This window comes from Rutidosis leptorrhynchoides, chromosome 2 (assembly GCF_046630445.1).
Source record: "Rutidosis leptorrhynchoides isolate AG116_Rl617_1_P2 chromosome 2, CSIRO_AGI_Rlap_v1, whole genome shotgun sequence".
NCBI lineage: Eukaryota > Viridiplantae > Streptophyta > Magnoliopsida > Asterales > Asteraceae > Rutidosis > Rutidosis leptorrhynchoides.
The window spans coordinates 514,767,374-514,795,012 of NC_092334.1; the positions used below are offsets into that span (position 1 = coordinate 514,767,374).

Consider the following 27,639-nt stretch of genomic DNA (forward strand, 5'->3'; position numbering starts at 1 on the left):
TAGTTTAACCCCAAACACCATGCTCGTTGTGTCGTTTGGCAATTAAACTTTTTGTGGTCGAAACTCTAATTTGTATTAAACATTGTATTTTAAACTTAGTGGCGTTTTGGGCACGTGTGGGCCCCACCTTGTAAAACTTGTTCATACCTTAGTTATGTGCTAGTTTTACATATATGAATGTATGGTTAAAAGCGTTTTGGTTAAATATGCCGGGAACACGTTCATCTTTTTTCGCATTTAAACTTTCCGGTAACAGCAGGGGTTTGGCGCGGCGCGCGGCCCTTTTGGCGCGGCGCGCCGATGGCCTGGAACAACAAAATTTTTTTTTGTTTGAAATTTTCGTCGTGTTTGGTCGGTTACGGTTTGGGTTGTTACATTCTTATTATTGTAAGACAAATTATTTCAATTTAACAATTGTTCTAAGTCCAAGTAGTTCTAGTTTAGATTAAGGATAAAGACACTTGTGTGAATTGAATAGTTTGTGCCCAAGGTAGTGGTTTTAATGAACTAAAGAAATCTTGTCTATGAGATTTGAACATAACTTGATAGCATAATGTTTGTTTGAATGAGTACATGCATGATTTGGATTCGGAAGAGATAAAGGGTTTTAATTCATTGTTACAACTCAATATTTTACTTTTTTGTTGATTAAAGCTCTTGTTCAGCCGTGAACATCTTTTTAGTTAAAATTGCTTAAGATAGTTAATCACTTAGTTAATCTAGAAAGCAAATCCTAAAAATTGCTTGCTCTTAACCATCATTTCCCGTGAAACGAATACTGCTTACCCTTGCTAGTTAAAGGCAGTTAGGTGATTTTTGATTGGTACTTCGACACCGATCAAATATCTTGGTAAGAAAGTCACCAAGTTGATTTTGCGTAGGGAGATAAGAAAGTTCAATCAAACCTTCCATGACCTTTTCCTGCGTAAACTAACGATCGGACTCAATGTGTTTCGTGCGTTCATGAAAACTGGATTCTTAGGCAGGGGCGGAACTTAGTGGTACCCAAAAGGGGTACCCGCCCCACCCATGAAAAAATTTCTAATGTAATATTTTATTATTTTTAGTGGTAGCATTTTTATACTATTCGCTCCTAGATTATTAATATAACCATTGTTATTACCAATGCGAAGATGATACTAATTATCACAAAGGATAGTGGAAATGGATTTTTTGAACGTTAAGGTGTATAAAAAAAATTGTACTTTTAACAACCGCCATGTAAAAATCATTTGTATTTGTATAACACATTAAAATGCATTTTAACGATAACTTGAAGATAAAAATAATTTAAACAACGAACATATTGAATCACAAACAGGTACTTAGTGGCCAGGACACATATGACAATCAAATATATAGAATCAGTTAGTAGGGTAGCTATATCTTCATTGAACAAATTGACCCTTTTATTTATTTTTATTTTTTTCTAATTTATCATAAAGATACCTCCGTTGGACCTTTAAACATGGAACATTTCGAAACAAACTCACGTTAGTAGGCTTACTTGCATTTTGGCATAGTAGGTTAAATATAACCTGTTAAATAACTAAATTACACTACAAAATGAATCATTAACCAACAACTGCAGTCAAATTATATCCATCACAGGGAAAAAAATATAACAGTGATTAAGTACTTCATAATATCTATTTATTCAAAAAACATAGGGGATCACACACTTAACGTGCTTGGGGAAATCTTCAAACTTGTTTTCGTACCATTTTCTAGTCGCGTAACTCCTTGCAATTAGGTACATGGAGTCGCCAAAAGTACAGGCAAAAGCCACCGGTGTTTGGCTAATACAAGTTATCCCGACAAAGATTATGATTTCAAATAGATAATGGGGACAAATTACCAAATTAAATAGCCCTCCTCGCGGGATCTTGTATTCTTTTTCGTTGTTTTTTCTTAACTTGGACAGAAGACTGTGGTGATAAAAGTTTCCAAGTATTCCAACTATAAAAATGGTCAAACCAATGTACTTTAGATCGATGGAAGGTTCTGGAAGCCCTAAGGTTAGATAGTGTACGCCGATTAAGCCTACAGCCGCAGAAAAGTAGAATCCGGAGATAATAATAATTGAACCTAGAACCATGTCACCACTATACTTGTGAACAAATAGTACCTGCAAAAAGTGGGGGATTTAGCATCATCAATTCATTGAATACAATAATACACTATCTAAAAGTATAAAATAATATAAATAGCGGTATATACATTAAAAAGTTCAAACGATAACAAAATAATTATACAAAGCTGTGAGAACATTAATATTACCATTGATTTTAACATGTGAAAATAGGTTAAGTCATCTAAGAATAGTGATATTGATGGAGATTAAAATCGAACATAAAATATTTTGATAAAACCTTTAATTTTGATTTACCTTTATAATCAAATATTTCGTATATAATTTATCATTCACATTTGCACATTTTTTATTTTTGAGTAAAGGGTAGTACCGGGCAAAACTTATAAAACATTTGAACATGTGTTTAAAGAAATATACCATTTCAGATAATTTACAATTTTAACATCTAATTTGTGAGTTTTAACTTTTGTTTAATAATGATATAGACATAAAATAACATTAATATATATGACAAAATTTCATTACTCGTCCCTGAACTTTACATCGACTTTGACTTCCTGTCCTTTTTTTTTTTTTTTTTTTTGTGCATTCCTCGTCCCTAAACTATGAAAAGAGTACATCCCTCGTCCCCCGTCTACTTTTTGTCTATTTCAGCTGTTAAGTCAAGCATGTGCAAAACATGTGAGGGTATTTTGGTCTTTCTTTCTCTTTATTCCTTTTACCCATTCCTTATCTACTTCTCCCCAGTTCATCCCTAAAAAAATATAAACCCTAATTTCTAATAAGGAACCAAATCAATTAACTAACACCCTTAATTAAATCAGTAACACAAACACAATTCATTACACGATTCCACTTTCTGATCTTCATTATAAATTAATCAAAATCAGATTACAGTATTAAAAAAAAAACATCGGATTCATTTATATTATCTTTTCATATCTTTAAGATTAAGGCGGCCACTTTGAGGAATCAATGAAGTACGCTCGTAGAAGTGTTAGTGATGATGACATTCGAAAGTACCAGGCATTTGTCAGACATTGAAGCAATCTCGAGGATTTGGGTCTGAATTCTGGAACCCGGATACTACATCTGGGGCAGCTGCAGCTGATCCATTTGCTGCGTCTTCTGGCGGAGCTGATGATGATGACTTATACAGCTTGACTTCAAAAATCATGTTTATATCATGTGATACGAATCATCTGACATCATCAATTTGAAGTAATTAAATTTATTTACTTTTAACCGAGAGTTGATTTCAGTCAACACCTTGAATACCATGGCATATTTATCAAATCTTAAAGATTCGGGATAAACCATTATTTTATTTTATTATTGATTTTTATTTTTTTTTTGAAAATTTCCAAACAGCATCAGATTTATCATCGTCTTGAATATTCATCATCCCAATTTTGCGAATATGTTGATCTCTAGATTTGGTTAACGATGATAGCGGTGGTGGTGGTGGTTGATGGTGGCGGTGGTGGGAGTTGAATATAGGTTTGGTCTTGATTTTATAGAAAGTATAAAACTAGGGTTTTTAATTTGGGGATGATTAATATGAAATGATAAGGATGAGGGTGAAAATATTAGTTAAATAATAAAGAAAAGAAATAAAATAAAAAGACTAAAGTACCCTCACATGATCTGCACATGATAGGTGTTAACAGAAAAAATAGACGGGGGGACGAGGGATGTACTCTTTTCATAGTTTAGGGACGAGGAATGCACAAAAAAAAGAAAAAGGACAGGGAGTCAAAGTCGATGTAAAGTTCAGGGACGAGGAATGAAATTTTGTCAATATATAATATGTAATTTGTTGCACTTAAATACATAAAAACTTATGTAATTAAAAAAAATACTCATTATTGTGGCTGCAATAATTAAAAGATTTTTCATGTTCGGACTATCTGGGAGAGCGAGTAATTCGACATCATACTCTGATGTACGCAACCCAGCAGGATTACTCCCTTGCTGTTTTCAACCTTTCCCTAACCGCTACAAAATATATTTCCTATACATGATTCGAACCCGAGTCCTCTTATAAGGAACTCAAGATGCAATAACTACGGCGCAAACACATACTCCTTCCTCCCAAATTTATTGACGCACACAAAAAACGCATAGTTTAGTTTAAGAAACTATATCATCACATTGTACTTTTGTCAGTGTACTTACTAATTTTTATCTATCATTTTATTTTATATACATGCATTAAGGGCATCAGAGGCACCTAGTGTGTAACACCTAGTAGCACGTGCTACAAGTGAATACGCGATTTATTGAAAAATAAATTGAGCTTTTAACTAGCGACACCATCGGATAGCATTAATTTATTTGAGAAACACCACTGAATAGTGTAAATTTATCCGAGCTTTAACTAGTGATATACGTGACTATAATTCTTACATCCGCCACTGAAGAAAATAATAAAACTTCACGTTGTTACTTTTATCTATTTATGAAAGTTGGAAGTTAATTTAGAACATTCCTAGAGGGAATAGTGGACACTAAATTATGTAAGAAGGGAGTATATTGTCTATATGATGATATTCGGACGCAAACACATCCGTTTATATCAAATTCAGATATATATTTTGGATCCGTCATACGATATTCCATTGTATACTGTGAATGCAAATACATTTATTATATAAAATTCAGATACATGTGACTTAAATAAATAATTTGTTATTCTCACTAAATCTTAAATTAAGAAAGTTTTAGATCTATACCCAATTACCTAATACCTCTAATCTTAACATAAGAAAGTTTTAGATGTGTACCCCTAACCATATAATCTGGTAAAAATGATAGATTAATACTTGATGAATAGACATAAAAACAACATAATACTTAAATAATTAAGTGCATAGACTTTGAATCCATACCATTATGTCATGTTCTAGGAAGACTAATAATTACTAATTTAATTAAACAAATGAAAGTTTCATACCTCTAGATCTCTCTTGAAGAAATGAAAGGTAACAGCAAATTTAAGCAAAAAGAATCTAAGATCGCCACCGGGTAACAGGAAGAACGTAACAACTCCGGCCAAGAACGCCGGCGTGTATAATATTAACATACCTGTTTTACTTGATACCTTAATACCCTGTTTTTGGACGGGTTTAGAGTTTGTAAACTTTGAGTATTGAAGATGATTCCCTATCATTTCGTGAATACTTAAGTAAACCGTTGCTATTAACGTCATAACGGTTGTTGCTGTTACCCAAATCGATGGTTCATCGAACATGATCTTTTCTAATATTGGTATCTTCATGCTTGTACACAAGGAATTGAATATTTTGGTACTATTTGTCTTGTGAAATTGTTTTAGTCTGGGGATGTATATACGTATATGTGTATATGTATAAAGATGAGGATGATGATTGAGAGGTCAAAGACAAATTGAATTAGTATTTCCTTAACTATTTGCGGATAGTCCAAAAAAAAGTTAGATTAAAAAATGGTTCTTGTATTTCTAACATAAATAGTGTACACGGCTATCCAATTAATGATTGACATTTAGTAGGACCAATATGGGTAAGATTAAAACTTTTTAACTTTTTTTTTTTTTTTTAAAGTAAAAGGTTACCCGGTAAATATTATTAGAAATAATAAAGAATCGAGTACAATAGAGTTCAGAGTTACTGGTGAATCTAGCAACCATCAAACAACCAACTAAGCTAATTCAACAACCTAGACACAATGAAAAAAAAAAAACAACATCAATAGATCACGGCACCTTCCATTTATCTTTCAACACTCGCACTTGCGGGGACTCCTTAAATTTCAAAGATAATATCTTCAACCGAACAGTCGAAAATATTATATGCCAAAGTTGATCGACATTTCTTGGAGATTTACCAAATAACCTTGAGTTGCGCTCTTGCCAAATGAAGTAAACCATAGATCCAAACAAAAGTTTTGCAACAATGATCTGTGCCAAGTTTCAATTAGCCAATGGAACCAATGAGTCTCTTATGTGCTGCCACTCCAACCCCCCAACTTTGCATATTCAACAATTGTGCAGCTCTTTTACAAATTGAAGCAGAATATGAACACAAGAAGAATAGATGAGAGTGTGTGCCTTGATGTTGTTTGCAAAATGCACAAACAAGACTAATATTGGAGCTTAAATTCCGTTCCCAAACTTTAAGTATATCTTGAGTCTTCAACCGTTCTCCCATGAGTAACCATACCATAAAAGCATGCCGCGGTATACACTGCGAGAACCAAACAACATCCACCCATGGAACCGATCTGCTTGTGGGCGGATGGTGTGCCAGACGACATTGACCGAAAAATCAACCACATTGCCATTCAACATTCGCCACGGCACAAGATCATTACCACTAAAGGAAACTGGACGAACTGCAGTACAAAGAGCCGGAACCGAATCTTCCCATTCACGAGGCCATATCCAGTTACCATTATGGAACAATTCACAAACTCTCTCTTTTGTACTAAACCCAGCTCTGATGATCTTTCTTCGAGACAAAACAATGATCAGACTAGTTGGCGTAACCTAAATATCAACCCATGCTGCTGTGTTTTTACCATTACGAATAGAGTGAATAAAGTGATTGTAGATTACGTCTCGAATTTTTAAGATTTTACGCCAGCTCCAACTTGCATCCGGTTGAACCACAACTTCCCAAAAATTATGATTTAATATACGATAGGCATGAATCCATCGAACCCATAAAGACTGTTTATTCGATAAGGTGCGCCATATATGAGAAGTCATTAAAGCAATATTCCACCCTTTTAGACATCTGATACCAAGGCCTCCTTCCTCTTTCAGACGACAAACATCATCCCATTTAACCTTCGCCTTACCTCTTTTCATGTCTCCTTGGCAACAAAGAAACCCTCTTAACATCTTCTCAATATCATTTATAACATTATCCGGGAGTATAAACACCAAATACCAATAAACTTGCATTGATATGAGAACGGACGAAATTAATTGTACTCTACCCGCGAACGATAAAAACTTATTCTTCCAATCTTGGATGCGGTTCTTTACCATCTCAACTAGCGGTTTGCAATCACGACTTAAAAGTCTAGTAGAGATTAAAGGCACCCCCAAATATCGAACAGGTAAGGAACCTTCTTCAAAGGGCATGAGCTCCAAAATCTGATTCTTTACATGTACTAAAACATTTGCAAAAAAAACCCGTACTCTTCAGGATACTAGGAGTGAGACCAGAGCATCGCTTAAATTCATCAAGGGCCTCAAAAATAACCTTAATTGAATGAATATCCGCAGGTGCAAACAAGAAAAGATCATCAGCAAAACATAAATTAATAAATTTTAACTTATCGCACCTTGGATGGAATATGAAATTATCATTTTGTTGCGCGTTACGCTGAAGCATAAGAGAAAGCACTTCCATCACCAAAGTGAATAAATAAGGTGACATTGGATCACCCTGTCTGAGCCCACGCTTCCCCTTGAAGTATCCATGAATGTTACCATTAATAGCAATAGAGAAGAAAGTAGACGAAACACACTTCATAATCCATTTTACCATAACATTGTGAAAGCCAAAATGGATTAATATCTCACGTAAAAAAACCCCAGTCAATAGTATCATAAGCTTTCTGAATGTCAACTTTAAATGCACATCTTGAAACTCCCCAATTCAGATGATAATTACGCATCAATTCCTGAGTTAAAAAATATTATTAGCAATTTTTCTACCCGGAATAAAAGCAGACTGATTCTCATTCACAATATGTGATGACCCAGAATTTTTCCACTTTTTACGTTAACTTTCCGTTAAATACTTAATGACCGTTGATTAAATTCTATGATTTTCCATGTAGGAATTTTTTTTTTTAAAACAAAGAATATACTATTTCGATATGTGTTACATAAGTTTATAATGGAAAATATGCACTAACGTTTATTTTTTTTTAAATAATAAAATCCATGAGGTAATTATTAAACCTTCATAAATATTTGTCATTTAACGACATAGATGAGATGTAGTGGTCACCGATGACAACCGAATGTCGTCTTATGCCTTGTTTTCTTGTCTTCTACACTTGTTGCTTTCGAAAGTCCATTTTTGTTTAAATATTTTATTCATTTTTTAAAATGTTTATTTACTAAAATAACACTACTTTTGGATGTAACTGTATAGTATATAAAAAAATCGTTTATGGTGTCGGCAACACAAATTAGAAAAACCATCACCACTAATCAACTTTAGAATTTAAAATTAAAAGTAGGACATAGTCTTTACTTTTTATTTGCTATTAATTACAATAAATATTACTTAACAAATAAAGAATGAACTTACTATACGTTTGTGAAGTCTTATGTGTAAACTTTCAACTAAGAAAGACGTCAAAAAATTTCAAAAAAACATAATCATGCTATTAGATATGGCCTATTATCCTTATCTTTATAATATTATAATAATTATAAATAAATATCACAATATTATACATGTTATTACTCGTTGCACATTAGGTAACATAAAAACAAAGGCACAAAATAATATATTATGTAATTAATTGGATTGCATTCCACCTGTGACTCGATTTAAATTTAAAATCCACGATCTTATCAAGTAGTCAGGAAAAAAGGGTTCAAGAACTATCACCAATTATTTGCATATACGTCATTATTTTTGCTTATTCGACCCACTTTAATAATTCTACCTACTACCAATTATCACATTCACATAATTAATTATAAACTACTGATCATATACAAATACTACTTATATTAATAATATTATTAACATATTAATAAATCTATATGAATTCAGTTGAATAATTATTAAATAATTAAATGAATGTAGTAGTCATATTTTTTTTTTTTTTTTTGTGAAATAATGATCCGTTAAAAAAACATTAAAGTTTAAAATTAATAAGTTGTATGGAATGTGATGGGGCCAAGATTTAGTCAATAAATGAATTCTTATCCCCACTTAGTATATTGATTGATTAAAAACGTACAAAAGAAAACCACATTATGGTTTTAATAAATATTGTGGGCCGGTTATGACTTCTCCTTTCACCATCCCTATCAATTTACATTACTCGAGTAATGAAAATAATAATAATAATAATAATATTTTATTAATATTGATATTTGCTATGTGTTCATATCTTGTCATAAAAAGAATCACCAACAGACTATTAAGTCCGTGAACATAATTTGTATATATATGTTAACTATTAAGTCTGTGACTATATGAAAAGCAAAAAGGAAAGAAACAATCCATATGTGTTTTTGGGTCACTGTATTTTGTTTACATATAATATATATACTCTGTGATTCTTGGTTTTAAAAAAAAAGCGAATTTTACTTTATGAATAAGTTAAAAGGATGCATGTCCCTAAACCTACTTTTGATTGTCGGTGACCTATTGCCAAACTTAATTATATATGCTAGCTTTTGGTTTTGAGAAACACACAAATATTTAACAATAAATATTCCAAGCTGGTATTCTTTGGTTTTGCTGTGACTTAAAGATACGAAAGAAGAAAGCCCAAAACCACTTCACCTCCATTTAAGCAACATCACCCTACGACTATTAATGTTGCTCGTTTGTTGTTGCTTCTTCTCCCTGTTCCTCTTTGATCGGTCATCTCAAGCCATCACGAAGATGATGTTGGTCGAGCCTAGGTGTTGGGTTTAAGCGAGAGGTAGCGGGTTCGAGCCCGAGCAGGGGCGTTTATTTTTTTTAAAAGGCCTATTACATTAAGGTTCGTGAATCCGAGGCCAACCCTGCATTGTTCAGTTCTGTCGTATGTATATTTTACTACAAAATATCGTATTGTGAGTTTCATTTGCTCCCTTTTTAATTGCTTTTACAATCTATATTTTTGGGCTGAGAATACATGCACTTTATTTTAAACGCAATGGATACAAGTACATACTAAATTCTACACTGAGTTTGAACCAAAAATCCCTTAGCATTGGTAACTAGTAACTGTCGGTTATAAGAACTGGTGGGCGTGAGTAGTTATATATGGATCCATAGGGCTTGACATCCCCGTCTGTTCCAGGTATAGAAACCCTAGCCTGAACTATAAAACAGACGTATGCTATTTGAGTTTAGTACACGTTGGATTGCGTGTATTGTACATGTTAGCTGCATGTATGTTAAAACAGGGGTACTTATTATAGACGTTAAAGTTTAGTTACCAGGGTGCTCAATTTCGTAGAATCTTTTGATAAACGTTTCTGGATGAAACAACTGAAATCTTGTGATCCACATTTATATACAGATTATGCGCAACATTAAAACTATGAACTCACCAACCTTTGTGTTGACACTTTTAAGCATATTTATTCTCAGGTTCCTAGAAGTCTTCCGCTGTTTGCTTATTTGTGATACAAGCTATGTGCATGGAGTCATACATGTTTTATTCGAGAAAACGTTGCATTCACAAAATCATCACCATGTATCTTATTTCGACTGCATTATCAACGAATGTAGTATTGTAAACTATTAATTACGGTGATTGTCTATATGTAGAAATAATCAAACATCAAAAACCTTGGAATTTGATATTCAATTTTGGTGTGTCTTTGCAAAAGAATGCAATGTTTAAAAAACGTATCATGTAGAGGTCAGTACCTCACTGTGAAATCGATGAACGATGTATTCGTCCAAAGGGATTTGGAAGGATCATCACAGTTGGCATCAGAGCTTGAGGTCATAGGGAACCAGAATTTGCATTAGTGTGTTTAACTGGTAATTGTTAGGATGCATTAGTGAGTCTGGACTATGACCGTATCTTGTCAGAAATTACATGCTTATCATTCTTAAGTCTAGACACGTTTCCTGCATTTATTACATACATAGTGTACAGACGAATTCAAATCTTAGCATATCTATTACTGTAAACTTTGCTTGACATCTTCCTAAAATTCCTCCGTGATTTATGGAATTTTGGTATTATATATACATATGTAAATTATGTATTGTGTGACGACCCGGAAATTTCCGATCAAATTTAAACTTAATCTTAATATGGTTTCGACACGATAAGCAAAGTCTGTAATGTTGAGTCTCAAAAATTTCTGAACTGTTCACATGGATTCATTTTACTTTGACCACTTCCGACGATTCACGAAAAATTATTTGTAAATAAATATGTATAAATATTATATAAATATAAATATAAGTATATATATATATATATATATAATATTTTGAATTATTAAAGTATACTTTAATTAATTGGAATTAAAAATGTAAAAATAATAATTAGAATAATTAAGTTATTGTCAAAATATATATATGTATATATATATGTATATATATGTATATATATATGTATATATATGTATATATATATATATATATATATATACATATATACATATATGTTATATTGAAACTATATATGACTCTATTATATATATAAAATATGTAAATATTAATTATTCAATAAACGTCATCAAATAATATAATATTACATAAATAATAAATGATATTAAATTGAAAGTTTGAATATAATTGTTATATTAATGTTATTATCGTCACTTTTATTATTGGTAATATTAATATCAATAATTTTATTATTAATATTATTATTCATAATATAAAATATATGTATAAAATTGTTATGTATAAGTTATTATATTAACTTGATTACTAAAAATAATTATTTTTATTTAAAGTTATTATTATCAGTATTCTTATTAATATTATTATGATATTAATATCATTATTATTTATATTATCATTATTATTATTAGTTTTATTAATATTATTAATATTAATATTAAATATTAATGTTTGTATTATAAATATTAATATGTTCCTTTACATATTCAATAAACCAATACAGATATATTATACAGATAATTACAGTTATATATAATTAGATATATATACACAAAATGCAGATATATTCATATATAATTACATATACAGACACCGTATATACTTGTATAATTACATAAAGGAACGTATTCTGTTTCCTATCATTATCAAACTGCTTTTAATTTTTGTTTCTGTCCCTAAAAATCGTTTACAGCTATATCATTCGTACCAATCTATGAAGAATCAAAATCTAAAACACTAGGATGAATCCAAAATTTGTTAGCAATCGACATCGTTCTATATTTTTTGTGTACGATTAATTCCTCCTGTCGAGCTCCATTGTTATAAAACTCAAACAAATTCATTGTATATGATATCAATTGACTTTACCTTATCAATTTTCAATCACTTTCACTCTTGAACACCCATCTTCTTCTCTTGTTCTTGTTTCCTGTCCGAGACCCAACACCATCCTCCACTCATTTAAACTTTCACAAACCACAGCAAACCATCAACACCTACAACAATCGTTTTCTGTTTTGATTCAGAATAACAACAACATCATCATAACAAACATAACCTTCGTTCATCCTTTTCTCTCTTTCTTTTCTTTTCATGACCACAAACCGCCACCACACAACACCATCAAACACCGGAGAACCACCACCTTCTTTAGTTTTTTTTCTTTCTTCAACCGATCACCAAAACCACCTTTAATCACTTATCATTGCTGCTACTGCCTTACTATCGAAACTGAAACACGCCTACAACTTTTTTACTAATTTTATGTCGAAAAAAAAAAACCAAGACCCACACAAAAATTTTGTTGCCTTTCTGGTTATTGATATGGCAACTTGATCAAATATATAATATGGCAAGATGATAGTGATGTTATCATTTTTAAAGCGTTGCTATTCCACTTTTGGCCGAAAGTCCCAAACAAACCACCCACTTGCGAAATTACTTTCTTGGCTAACCCCACTTTTGACAAATTTTTTTTTTGTTGGCCGAAACTAGATAACTCCCCTTGTGAATTATGTCGGCTATAGTTTTTTTTTGTTATTAATCAAAATCATTTAACATTTCAAATAGGGCCGAGAAGAATAATAAAGTTGATGATGAATCCATTTTCTAACATGATGGGCGTTCCTTTTTCTAACATTGATGATGAGGATGCTTTAATATTATATTTCTGTTTATTAGCCAAAACAGCCCCCTATCAATGGTATCCCATGTTCGCTGCTGTGATTATTTTTTTCGTTCCTTTCTGTTCCTGCGTTTGATCAGCCCATCGAACAACGAGGCCTAACATAGATTAGTTAGGCCCAATTAGAAACTCCTGGCCCAACAAGAATAGCAGCTAACGGCTGTTATTTTTTTGTAACTTAATTAGCTACTGCTAATATCAATTACTCCTGCTACTGTACGACTTATTTTTGCTGCTATTTAACAACAAGAACGATGATGGTTACTGTTGCATGATGATGGAAGGATATTGAACATGAGGTTATATTATGATTTTATATGGATTCAAAGAAGGAAGGATAACAAATAAATGATGATAAAGATAAAAAAATCGATGATGATGATATGTTATTAATGGCATAAGATTAATGATACGATTAGGGTTTTAAGTTGTGATGGTAATGATGTGTTTGGAGAAGAAGGGGAACACAGAAAAACGACTTAAATAGAAATAAATCGCGTGTTAAGTCAGAAAGAAAACAGACGGAAGAGTGGTTTAGGGGTGTTTGCGTTATTCGGGAGGTCACGGGTTCGAGCCTGCACTCATGCATTTTTTTTAGGAAAAGCTTTTAAAGGTAGTAATTACATTTTATTATTATTATTATTATTATTATTATTATTATTATTATTATTATTATTATTATTATTATTATTATTATTATTATTATTATTATTATTATTATTATTATTATTATTTATCATTATTATTTTTATTATTATTATTACAACAAATATTCTTTAATAAAATATAATTATTACATGTAACATAAATATAACTAATATTACAAAATACCATGTTTTAATCTATTAACTAATATGTTATAACATTAATTAAAATTATATATATCATATATATAATATAACCTATTATAAGTATTAATATAATTATATATAAATATATTAATCATAATACATTATAAAATTTGTAAACTTAGTTGATTAATATTATGTGTTAATATATATATATATATATATATATATATATATATATATATATATATATATATATATATATATATATATATATATATATATATATATATATATATATATATATATATATATAACATAGGTTCGTGAATCCGAGGCCAACCTTGCTTTTGTTCAATGCCATCATATGCATAATTACTACGAAATACAGTATTGTGAGTTTCATTACTCCCTTTTAAATGCTTTTGCAATATATATTTTTGGGACTGAGAATACATGCGCTTTTATAAATGTTTTACGAAATAGACACAAGTAATCAAAACTACATTATATGGTTGAATGGATCGAAGCCGAATATACCCCTTTTTACTTGGTAGCCTAAGAATTAGTAAACCAGTCTACTAATTGACGCGAATCCTAAAGATAAGGTCTATTGAGCCTAACAAACCCCATCCGTTGTTGCGGATGCTTTAGTACTTCGAAATTTATCATGTCTGAAGGATGTCCCGGAATGATGGGGATATTCTATATGCATCTTGTTAATGTCAGTTACCAGGTGTTCAATCCATATGAATGATTATTTTTGTCTCTATGCATGGGACGTATATTTATGAGAAATGAAAATAAAAATCTTGTGGTCTATTAAAATGATGAAAATGATCGATTATGATAAACTAATGAACTCACCAACCTTTTGGTTGACACTTTAAAGCATGTTTATTCTCAGGTTTGAAAGAAATCTTCCGCTGTGCATTTGATCACTTTAGAGATATTACTTGGAGTCATTCATGACATATTTCAAAAGACGTTGCATTCGAGTCATTGAGTTCATCAAAATTATTATTAAGTCAATTATAGTTGGATATATTATGAAATGGTATGCATGCTGTCAACTTTCGATGTAATGAAAGTTGGTCTTTTAAAAACGAATGCAATGTTTGTAAAATGTATCATATAGAGGTCAAGTACCCCGCGATGTAACCAAATATAATGTATTCGTCCAGATGGATTAGGACGGGTCATTAAATATTGAAGAGTATCAATCTAAATTCTATAATCTATTTCATATCAAAAATCATCTCTCTAATTGTACAAGATGGATCCCGTATCTAGTTCAAATTCCTTAAACTCCGACAGCTATTCCTATATGGATATTCACCTGAACTCCGAAGACAGTGTAACCGGAATGGATCAACCAATCAGCCATCACCTATTCTGGATGAATTGGGGATGGGTTCGTAGCATACTTTGTCATTGGAGACAAGAAGAAGGTGATCCCTTTCATCCACCACATTCCCCTCTTAGCGAAGAACCTGAAGCACTTACTGGCGAACCTGTTCGAAACACCCTTTTCTCTCTCATTTTCAGAGTATCTCGTCACGATTATATACTATCTCAAATTCCAGATCTTATTCATCCACTCATCCGAACTGACAATCACCCCGGTGTAATAGAAGAAGTCAACGAGCTTCGCGCTCGAGTAGTGACTTTGGAGAATATGGTGCGAAGGTTACAAACACTAGTAGCATCACCGGCATCAACAGTACCACCATCAGCAACATCAACAGTACCATTACCACCACCAACAACAACGTCCGCATCACATGCGTCAACATCACAATCTGTACCTCGAGCATCAACATTATACGCACCGTAGATACCAACGAGTACCAGCAACAATAAACGATGAAGTATTAATTCATAACTTAATTGAAGAAATATTCTACGGCGATTATGTAATATCAAAAGTTTTAGAGATTATATATTCTAGTCCTAATCGAAAACCAGATGAGATTAATATTATGTTAACTCATTAAATCCATGATTACATCTAAAGAAAATATACATGTAGGTATATTTTCATAAAGATTTTAATTAAAAATTCTTTTGTACAAACTATTAATGGTGAGAATATTTTAACGGGTAGGTAATACCCGAGAGATATATAAATTCACAATTAATATGTTACATTCTTCGATTCTAATTCAACAAATCATCAACTATACTCACTACTTTCACAACGAGATATATTCTTTCATAGAAATCAAAACAACCGTGCTCATTCAAATTCAATTACATATTCTGATTTTAACATATCAGAATCCAAGTCGAGATATAATCGATATCATCACTCTTAGATCCCTACATTTTTCAAAGCTGTACTTTGATTTTAAAACTATGCTAGAACATCACTCCTATTCATAAAACCCAGAAAAATAATTATGTCATTCAAAATTCTAGAACATCATATGACGATTACAACCTGCGTTCAAACCCTGCATGATTCTTGAAAATATCTCAATTAAGAAGCAACCAAGAGGATGATCCAACCACACGTTACCTACGAAAGGAAAGACTTATGCATATAGTCATGCACCTGGAAAACTCTTGGAATTTAAGTAGAAGTTTAACACGAATCTATGATCCATTGGCGTTGTTATTACCAAAAATAACTTTGCAATCTCTTTCTAAATTAGCCAATTTTTTCACACCTCCAGCAAATCAACTTTGACTTTTTCTTTCGGATTAACCTCATTGTAACCTTGATATATACGTTTGCCCTTTTCGCCGTCGTTACCGGGGAACCGTTTATGTCCCATCACATTAGCAGGAAACTTACCAACAATTTTGTTGATCTTTGACTTTCTGAAAAATCATTATATTTATCAAAACCCCATCATATGCCCATCCGCATCTTGTAATAATAGTTGTCATATCAAAAAGCTTCAATCATTATTCTCGAATTTCGCAACAATTTTACGCCAACAGTTATATATATATATATATATATATATATATATATATATATATATATATATATATATATATAACGTCTATCTCCTAGACTTAAATACTTCGAATGTGAAGTTTATGAAAAACGCCCAAACTGCGAACTAGTTCTCCGAATTTTGGAAAAACGCTGATGAAGCAGCAAAAACTGTAAACGACCTTAACATCTAAAAGTTTAATGATAAAGAATAGTGTGTTGGCAAAGCTCAGTAAATAAGAAAATTTGGTACTGAAAAATGAATCGAGCAAAGCAAGAAGGAGGTTGTGGATAAATCACAAAGGCTAAACCTGCCTTCAAAGAATCCAAATGATTCAGTATCTGCTGAAGTCATTAACGAATACCTTGCTTCTAACTCTAAATCTTTACGGACCAATCTTTTTTATTGTCCTTTGATATTAGAAATTCTAAGATATCATCATATCTTTCATTATAAATATCCTCGATATTTCTGAAGATATTTTCATAACTATTCTTATCTGAAATCATTTATCTCCTCGCGTTATCCGTATTAAATAATAAAGGAAACTGTTTAGTTTCTATATGCTGTAAACCTTCGAGTTTAAATTATGAATATTTTTGAAGCAGTGTTGGGAACTGAAGCATGGGTTAGTATAATATGACACTTGATCAATGTGATTATATTACAGTAAGTCATGCTGAGTTTCTAATGGAACGTGATAAAGGTTCATAGATCATACCCTCATCATGAACCATGTTACATAACTCTTTCATTCTATTTAACCTCTAAACATATCAAGAAAATATTTTTCTTGATGATTCGGTCTTTTCCGGATATTCTGGTAATTTGAAAAATCAAATCGTACTATTACCTTTCCTTTCTACTTTGTATATTATGATCATTAGAAACTCCATACCTACGAATTCTGGACCATTATTCGCTTGACTTGAAGTCGAGAAGAAGAAAATAAAAGCATGAAGCTCCGAAATAGAAATGGGAGTATAAATTGCAGCAAATAGGAGAGAGCATTAACTGTGGATGTCAATGATTATAGAAAGACAGAAACATGGAATCCGAAATATAAGGGAAGATATAAAACCCAATAACAACCCAGAAATTACAAACCGTATATATCAATGCATATAGCAATATAAAGACAGATGAGGACTAAAAACACTATAAAACCAAGAGTATAGTAGAAGTAAATAGATTCTTCCGGCGATAGATGAAAAAAAAGAATGACAGATATCAAAGTTAGGAGTATATCAAGAATCAGAACTGGATGGAGCATATTGACGAATGCTTTAAAGTATGAATTGAGGGAGAAAGAATAGAAGGTATGATCTGTGAAAATAAGGAAACAAAGAGGGTAGATTTATAGTAAAATATCAGACATAGCAATCAAGGCAGATTATCGCATTTAATAGGATCCTAATTTCCTTAATTACTGAAGAATCAAATCTTATATAGATCACGAAGATTTTCTTTAATTTCCTTGAATTCCGGAAATCAACCGCGGCTACATCAAAAGTTAAGACGAATCCCTATTTCCTCATTTCACTCATCTGCGATAGCTTCTCTCATACGCTTTGAATAATCGAATTGTTTTAATTACTCAATGATGATAAGACTCTATTTATCAACTCATTTTCGTCATGTAAGCATTTTTATTGTTAGCCATGACGACCTCACTCAAATTTCGAGATGAAATTTCTTTAACGGGTAGGTACTGTGATGACCCAGAATTTTTCCACTTTTTACGTTAACTTTGCGTTAAATACTTAATGACCGTTGATTAAATTCTATGATTTTCCATGTAAGAATTTTTTTTTTTAAAACAAAGAATATACTATTTCGATATGTGTTACATAAGTTTATAATGGAAAATATGCACTAATGTTTATTTTTTTTAAAATAATAAAATCCATGAGCTAATAATTAAACCTTCATAAATATTTGTCATTTATCGACATAGATGAGATGTAGTGGTCACCGATGACAACCGAATGTCGTCTTATGCCTTGTTTTCTTGTCTTCTACACTTGCTGCTTCCGAAAGTCCATTTTTGTTTAAATATTTTATTCATTTTCTAAAACGTTTATTTACTAAAATAACACTACTTTTGGATGTAACTGTATAGTATATAAAAAAATCGTTTATGGTGTCGGCAACACAAATTAGAAAAACCATCACCACTAATCAACTTTAGAATTTAAAATTAAAAGTAGAACATAGTCTTTACTTTTTATTTGCTATTAATTACAATAAATATTACTTAACAAATAAAGAATGAACTTACTATACGTTTGTGAAGTCTTATGTGTAAACCTTTAACTAAGAAAGACGTCAAAAAATTTCAACAAAACATGATCATGCTATTAGATATGGCCTATTATCCTTATCTTTATAATATTATAATAATTATAAAAAAATATCACAATATTATACATGTTATTACTCGTTGCACATTAGGTAACATAAAAACAAAGGCACAAAATAATATATTATGTAATTAATTGGATTGCATTCCACCCGTGACTCGATTTAAATTTAAAATCCACGGTCTTATCAAGTAGTCAAAAAAAGGGTTTAAGAACTATCACCAATTATTTGCATATACGTCATTATTTTTGCTTATTCGACCCACTTTAATAATTCGACCTACTACCAATTATCACATTTACATAATTAATTATAAACTACTGATCATATATAAATACTACTTATATTAATTATATTATTAACATATTAATAAATCTATATGAATTCAGTTGAATAATTATTAAATAATTAAATGAATGTAGTAGTCATATTTTTTTTTGTGAAATAATGATCTGTTAAAAAAAACATTAAAGTTTAAAATTAATATGTTGTATGGAATGTGATGGGGCCAAGATTTAGTTAATAAATGAATTCTTATCCCCACTTAGTATATTGATTGATTAAAAACGTACTAAAGAAAACCACATTATGGTTTTAATAAAAATTGTGGGCCGATTATGACTTCTCCTTTCACCATCCCTATCAATTTACATTACTCGAGTAATGAAATAATAATAATATTATTTTATTAATATTGATTTTTGCTATGTGTTCATATCTTGTCATAAAAAGAATCACCAACAGACTATTAAGTCCGTGAACATAATTTGTATATATATATGTTAACTATTAAGTCTGTGACTATATGAAAAGCAAAAAGGAAAGAAACAATCCATATGTGTTTTTGGGTCACTGTATTTTGTTTACATATAATATATATATACTCTGTGACTCTTGGTTTTAAAAAAAGCGAATTTTACTTTATGAATAAGTTAAAAGGATGCATGTCCCTAAACCTACTTTTGATTATCGCTGATCTATTGCCAAACTTAATTATATATGCTAGCTTTTGGTTTTGAGAAACACACAAATATTTAACAATAAATATTCCAAGCTGGTATTCTTTGGTTTTGCTGTGACTTAAAGATACGAAAGAAGAAATCTCAAAACCACTTCATCTCCATTTATGCAACATCACCCTATGACTATTAATGTTGCTCGTTTATTGTTGCTTCTGCTCCCTGTTCCTCTTCGATCGGTCATCTCAAGCCATCACGAAGATGACGTTGGTCGAGCCTAGGTGTTGGGTTTAAGCGAGAGGTCGCGGGTTCGAGCCCGGGCAGGGGCGTTTATTTTTTTAAAAGGCCTATTACATTAAGGTTCGTGAATCCGAGGCCAACCCTGCATTGTTCAGTTCCATCGTATGTATATTTTACTACAAAATATCATATTGTGAGTTTCATTTGCTCCCTTTTTAATTGCTTTTACAATCTATATTTTTGGGCTGAGAATACATGCACTTTATTTTAAACGCAATGGATACAAGTACATACTAAATTCTACACTGATTTTGAACCAAAAATCCCTTAGCTTTGGTAACTAGTAACTGCCGGTTATAAGAACTGGTGGGCGCGAGCAGTTATATATGGATCCATAGGGCTTGACATCCCCGTCTGTTCCAGGTATAGAAACCCTAGCCTGAACTATAAAACAGACGTATGCTATTTGAGTTTAGTACACGTTTGAAATGTCCCGTTCATATTGATTATAAACGTTCCATATTAATTGATTTCGTTGCGAGGTTTTGACCTCTATATGAGACGTTTTTCAAAGACTGCATTCATTTTTAAAACAACCATAACCTTTATTTTATCAATAAAGGTTTCAAAAGCATTACGTAGATTATCAAATAATGATAATCTAAAATATACTGTTTACACACGACCATTACATAATGGTTTACAATAGAAATATATTACATTGACATATGTTTCTTGAATGCAGTTTTTACATAATATCATACAAACATGGACTCCAAATCTTGTCCTTATTTTAGTATGCAACAGCGGAAGCTCTTAATATTCACCTGAGAATAAACATGCTTTAAACGTCAACAAAAATGTTGGTGAGTTATAGGTTTAACCTATATATATCAAATCGTAACAATAGACCACAAGATTTCATATTTCAATATACATCCCATACATAGAGATAAAAATCATTCATATGGTGAACACCTGGTAACCGACATTAACAAGATGCATATATAAGAATATCCCCATCATTCCTGGACACCCTTTGGATATGATACAAATTTTGAAGTACTAAAGCATCAGGTACTTTCGATGGGGTTTGTTAGGCCCAATAGATCTATCTTTAGGATTCGCGTCAATTAGGGTGTCTGTTCCCTAATTCTTAGATTACCAGACTTAATAAAAAGGGGCATATTCGATTTCGATAATTCAACCATAGAATGTAGTTTCACGTACTTGTGTCTATTTTGTAAATCATTTATAAAACCTACATGTATTCTCATCCCAAAAATATTAGATTTTAAAAGTGGGACTATAACTCACTTTCACAGATTTTTACTTCGTCGGGAAGTAAGACTTGGCCACTGGTTGATTCACGAACCTATAACAATATATACATATATATCAAAGTATGTTCAAAATATATTTACAATACTTTTAATACATTTTGATGTTTTAAGTTTATTAAGTCAGCTGTCCTCGTTAGTAACCTACAACTAGTTGTCCACAGTTAGATGTACAGAAATAAATCGATAAATATTATCTTGAATCAATCCACGACCCAGTGTATACGTATCTCAGTATTGATCACAACTCAAACTATATATATATTTTGGAATCAACCTCAACCCTGTATAGCTAACTCCAACATTCACATATAGAGTGTCTATGGTTGTTCCGCAATATATATATAGATGGGTCGATATGATCGGTCGAAACATTGTATACGTGTCTATGGTATCTCAAGATTACATAATATACAATATAAGTTGATTAGGTTATGATTGGAATAGATTTATTACTAACTTTCACGTAGGTAAAATGAGTAGTTTTTATCAATCTTGTTTTACTCGCCATTTCTTCGTTTCTAATCCGTTTTGAGTGATTCCAGTGGCCACAATTTCGTATTGAACTTAACTTTATGAATCTAAATAGAAAAAGTATAAGTTTATAGTCGGAAATACAAGTTACAAGTCGTTTTTGAAAGAGGTAGTCATTTCCGTCGAAAGAACGACATCTTGATGACCATTTTGAAAAACATACTTTCACTTTGAGTTTAACCATGGATTTTGGATATAGTTTCATGTTCATAAGAAAAATAATTTTTCCAGAAGTATAACTTTTAAATCAAAGTTCTTCTTAGCTTTTAATTATCCCAACCAAAACAGCCACCGGTTTTACTACGACGGCGTATATCCAGTTTTATGGTGTTTATCGTGTTTCCGGGTTTTAAATCATTAAGTTAGCATATCATATAGATATAGAACATTTGTTTAGTTGATTTTAAAAGTCTAGTTAGAAGGATTAACTTTATTTGCGAACAAGTTTAGAATTAACTAAACTATGTTCTTTACAAGTTTATAACGTTGAATAAGACAGCTTTTTATGTATGAATCGAATGATGTTATGAACATCATTACTACCTCAAGTTCCTTGGATAAACCTACTGGAAATGAGAAAAATGGATCTAGCTTCAAAGGATCCTTGGATGGCTTGAAAGTTCTTGAAGCAGAATCATGACACGAAAACAATTTCAAGTAAGATTTCCACTCGAAATAAGATTGTTATAGTTATAGAAATTGAATTAAAGATTGAATATGAGTATTACCTTGTATTAGAAAGATATATTACTGTAAATAAGAAAGATTTCTTGAGGTTGGATGATCACTCTACAAGATTGGAAGTAAGCTAGCAAACTTGGAAGTATTCTTGATTTTATGAAACTAGAACTTGTAGAATTTATGAAGAACACTTAGAACTTGAAGATAGAACTTGAGAGAGATCAATTAGATGAATAAAATTGAAGAATGAAAGTGTTTGTAGGTGTTTTTGGTTGTTGGTGTATGGATTAGATATAAAGGATATGTAATTTTGTTTTCATGTAAATAAGTCATGAATGATTACTCATATTTTTGTAATTTTATTAGATATTTTAATGCTAGTTGCCTAATGATGGTTCCCATATGTGTTAGGTGACTCACATGGGCTGCTAAGAGCTAATCATTGGAGTGTATATACCAATAGTACATACATCTAAAAGCTGTGTATTGTACGAGTACGAATACGGGTGCATACGAGTAGAATTATTGATGAAACTGAACGAGGATGTAATTGTAAGAATTTTTGTTAAGTAGAAGTATTTTGATAAGTGTCTTGAAGTCTTTCAAAAGTGTATGAATACATATTAAAACACTACATGTATATACATTTTAACTGAGTCGTTAAGTCATCGTTAGTCGTTACATGTAAGTGTTGTTTTGAAACCTTTAGGTTAACGATCTTGTTAAATGTTGTTAACCCAATGTTTATAATATCAAATGATATTTTAAATTATTATATTATCATGATATTATGATGTACGAATATCTCTTAATATGATATATATACATTAAATGTCGTTACAACGATAATCGTTACATATATGTCTCGTTTCAAAATCATTAAGTTAGTAGTCTTGTTTTTACATATGTAGTTCATTATTAATATACTTAATGATATGTTTAATTATCATAATATCATGTTAACTATATATATAACCATATATATGTCATCATATAGTTTTTACAAGTTTTAACGTTCGTGAATCACCGGTCAACTTGGGTGGTCAATTGTCTATATGAAACCTATTTCAATTAATCAAGTCTTAACAAGTTTGATTGCTTAATATGTTGGAAACACTTAATCATGTAAATAACAATTTCATTTAATATATATATATATATATAAACATGGAAAAGTTCGGGTCACTACAGTCCCTACCAGTTAAATAAATTTCGTCCCGAAATTTTAAGCAGTTGGAGGTGTTGACGTATCTTCTGGAAATAAATGCGGGTATTTCTTCTTCATCTGATCTTCTCGTTCCCAGGTGAACTCGGGTCCTCTACGAGCATTCCATCGAACCTTAACAATTGGTATCTTGTTTTGCTTAAGTCTTTTAACCTCACGATCCATTATTTCGAAGGGTTCTTCGATGAATTGAAGTTTTTCATTGATTTGGATTTCGTCCAACGGAATAGTGAGATCTTCTTTAGCAAAACATTTCTTCAAATTTGAGACATGGAAAGTGTTATGTACAGCCGCGAGTTGTTGAGATAGCTCCAGTTGGTAAGCTACTGGTCCGACACGATCTATAATCTTGAATGGTCCAATGTACCTTGGATTTAGTTTCCCCCGTTTATCAAATCAAACAACGTCTTTCCAAGGTGAAACCTTAAGCATGACCATTTCTCCAATTTCAAACTCTATATCTTTTCTTTTACTGTCCGCGTAGCTCTTTTGTCGACTCTGGGCGGTTTTCAATCTTTGTTGAATTTGGATGATTTTCTCGATAGTTTCTTGTATTATCTCCGGACCCGTAATCTGTCTATCCCCCACTTCACTCCAACAAATCGGAGACCTGCACTTTCTACCATAAAGTGCTTCAAACGGCTCCATCTTAATGCTTGAATGGTAGCTGTTGTTGTTGTATTGGTGATTCTTATCACCATTTTCCTCCCACTTTATTTTGACTTGCTTCACATTGGCCTCTTCAGCCGTCTGTTCTTTAATTCTTTCCTCAATCTGATTCACTAGTTTGTGAGCCATTCTACATGCCTGTTGTATGGAGGTGGGCTCGTGTGAACTTATATCTTCTTGGATTCTTTCCAGTAATCCTTTCACAAACGCGTCGATCTTCTCTTCCTCATCTTCGAACGCTCCCGGACACAATAGGCACAATTCTGTGAATCGTCTTTCGTACGTGGTAATATCAAATCCTTGGGTTCGTAACCCTCTAAGTTCTGTCTTGAGCTTATTGACCTCGGTTCTGGGACGGTACTTCTCGTTCATCAAGTGCTTGAATGCTGACCACGGTAGTGCGTACACATCATCTTGTCCCACTTGCTCTAGATAGGTATTCCACCATGTTAACGCAGAACCTGTGAAGGTATGCGTAGCGTACTTCACTTTGTCCTCTTCAGTACACTTACTTATGGCAAACACCGATTCGACCTTCTCGGTCCACCGTTTCAATCCGATTGGTCCTTCGGTTCCATTAAATTCCAAAGGTTTGCAGGCAGTGAATTCTTTGTAGGTGCATCCTACACGATTTCCTGTACTGCTAGATCCAAGGTTATTGTTGGTATGTAGCGCAGCCTGTACTGCCGCTATGTTTGAAGCTAGAAAAGTACGGAATTCCTCTTCATTCATATTCACGGTGTGTCGAGTAGTCGGTGCCATTTCCTTCAAAATAGTCAAATGGAACAAGTTAATCATACATAATATTAAGAGTAGTTAATAGTATTTCGTAGCATAATATGAACTCATTTATAAAAGCTTTTTCTTCATATTAGCGTTTTATAAATTTAAATTCGGGTAGTACCTACCCGTTAAGTTCATACTTAGTAGCTAATATACTATTCAACTACTACAATTCTATATGAAAAGCTGATTATAATAATATTTCGCGTTCAAACTTTTATACAATATTTTACAAACTTACAATACCGCTTATTTTACATAAAGCATGAAATATAGCACACAATAACTTTGATACAAGATAGTTGTGAAGATAATTCTAGCTAGTACACAAGTCGTTCAGCAAAGGCAATAAAGACACGTAATTCATACGTCCAGAAACAAGTCATGCATTCTGGTTTTACTAGGACTACTTCCCATCCTTGGTCTTGTGGAACATAACCGTTATGGCCGTTGATAAGACAGCGTGTTGTAACGTCGTCAAAGGAACGAGGGTTACGTAATGACCAACAGTCTCGTAATAACCTAAAAACCTCATTTCTTACCCCAATTACCTACTCCGTCACTTGTGGGAACGTTTTGTTTAATAGTTGTAGCCCGATGTTCTTTTTCTCACTTTGGTGAGAAGCGAACATTACTAACCCGTAAGCATAGCATGCTTCTTTATGTTGCATGTTAGCCGCTTTTTCTAAATCATGAAGTCCTATATTCGGATACATTGAGTCAAAATAATTTCTTAACCCGTTGCGTAAAATAGCATTTGGGTTCCCCGCAATATATGCATCAAAGTAAACACATCGTAACTTATGGGTTTCCCAATGTGATATTCCCCATCTTTCAAACGAAAGTCTCTTATAAACCAAGACATTCTTGGAACGTTCTTCGAATGTCTTACAAACTGATTTCGCCGTAAATAGTTGTGCCGAAGAATTCTAACCGACTCTAGACAAGATTTCATCAATCATGTCTCCGGGTAGGTCTCTTAAAATATTGGGTTGTCTATCCATTTTGTGTTTTTATACTGTAAAATAGACAAGAGTTAGATTCATAAAAAAAATACTTATTAATACAAGCCATTTTTACATATATCATAAAGCATAAGCACACTATATTACATATATTACACCACACGAATACAACTATCTTATTCCGACTCGCTCGTTTCTTCTTCTTCGGTTTTGGTTCGTTTTGCCAAGTTTCTAGGGATATATGATGTTCCCCTAATACGAGTTGTCATTTTCCACAACGGTTTAGAAAAACCTGGTGGTTTAGAAGTTCCCGGGTCATTGTTACAACTTAAGGGCTTCGGGGGTTGACGATACATATAAAGTTCATCGGGGTTGGAATTAGATTTCTCTATTTTTAGGCCCTTTCCCTTATTATTTTCTTTTGCCTTTTTAAATTCAGTTGGGTTAATTTCTATAACATCATCGGAATTCTCGTCGGAATCCGATTCATCGGAGAATTGGTAATCCTCCCAATATTTTGCTTCCTTGGCGTAATTAACCTTGGTCGGTTGGTTGAGGATTTTTTTTTACTTAACCGTTTTATTATTTCCCCCACCGGTTCTATTTCCTCCTCCGGTTCCTCTTCTTCCGGTTCTGATTCTTCTTCCGGTTCTGATTCTCCTTCCGGTTCTTCTTCGGGAACTTGTGAATCAGTCCAATATATATTCGACTCTTCGTTATTATTAGGTGAGTCAATGGGATTTGTGCTAGAGGTAGACATCTATCACACAATATCAAACATGTTAAGAGATTAATATATCACATAATATATACATGTTAATAATATATAGTTTCCAACAAAAATGTTAAGCAATCATTTTTAAAGAAAACACGGTCGAAGTCCAGACTCACTAATGCATCCTAACAAACTCGATAAGACACACTAATTCAAATTTCTGGTTCTCTAAGACCAACGCTCGGATACCAACTGAAATGTCCCGTTCATATTGATTATAAACGTTCCATATTAATTGATTTCGTTGCGAGGTTTTGACCTCT

At 32.1% G+C, this 27,639-nt stretch overlaps 1 protein-coding gene across 1 annotated transcript; it reads right to left on the reverse strand.

Moving 5' to 3' along the window:
* Positions 1–1,554: 1,554 nt before the first annotated feature.
* Positions 1,555–5,474, reverse strand: LOC139892833 (uncharacterized). The gene is made up of 2 exons (XM_071875962.1): positions 5,052–5,474; positions 1,555–2,128 (listed from the first exon to the last, which is right to left on the reverse strand). Exons 1-2 carry the CDS (start codon positions 5,373–5,375, stop codon positions 1,658–1,660), a joined length of 795 nt encoding a protein of 264 aa, XP_071732063.1. The 5' UTR covers positions 5,376–5,474; the 3' UTR covers positions 1,555–1,657.
* Between the last annotated feature and the right edge of the window lie 22,165 nt (positions 5,475–27,639).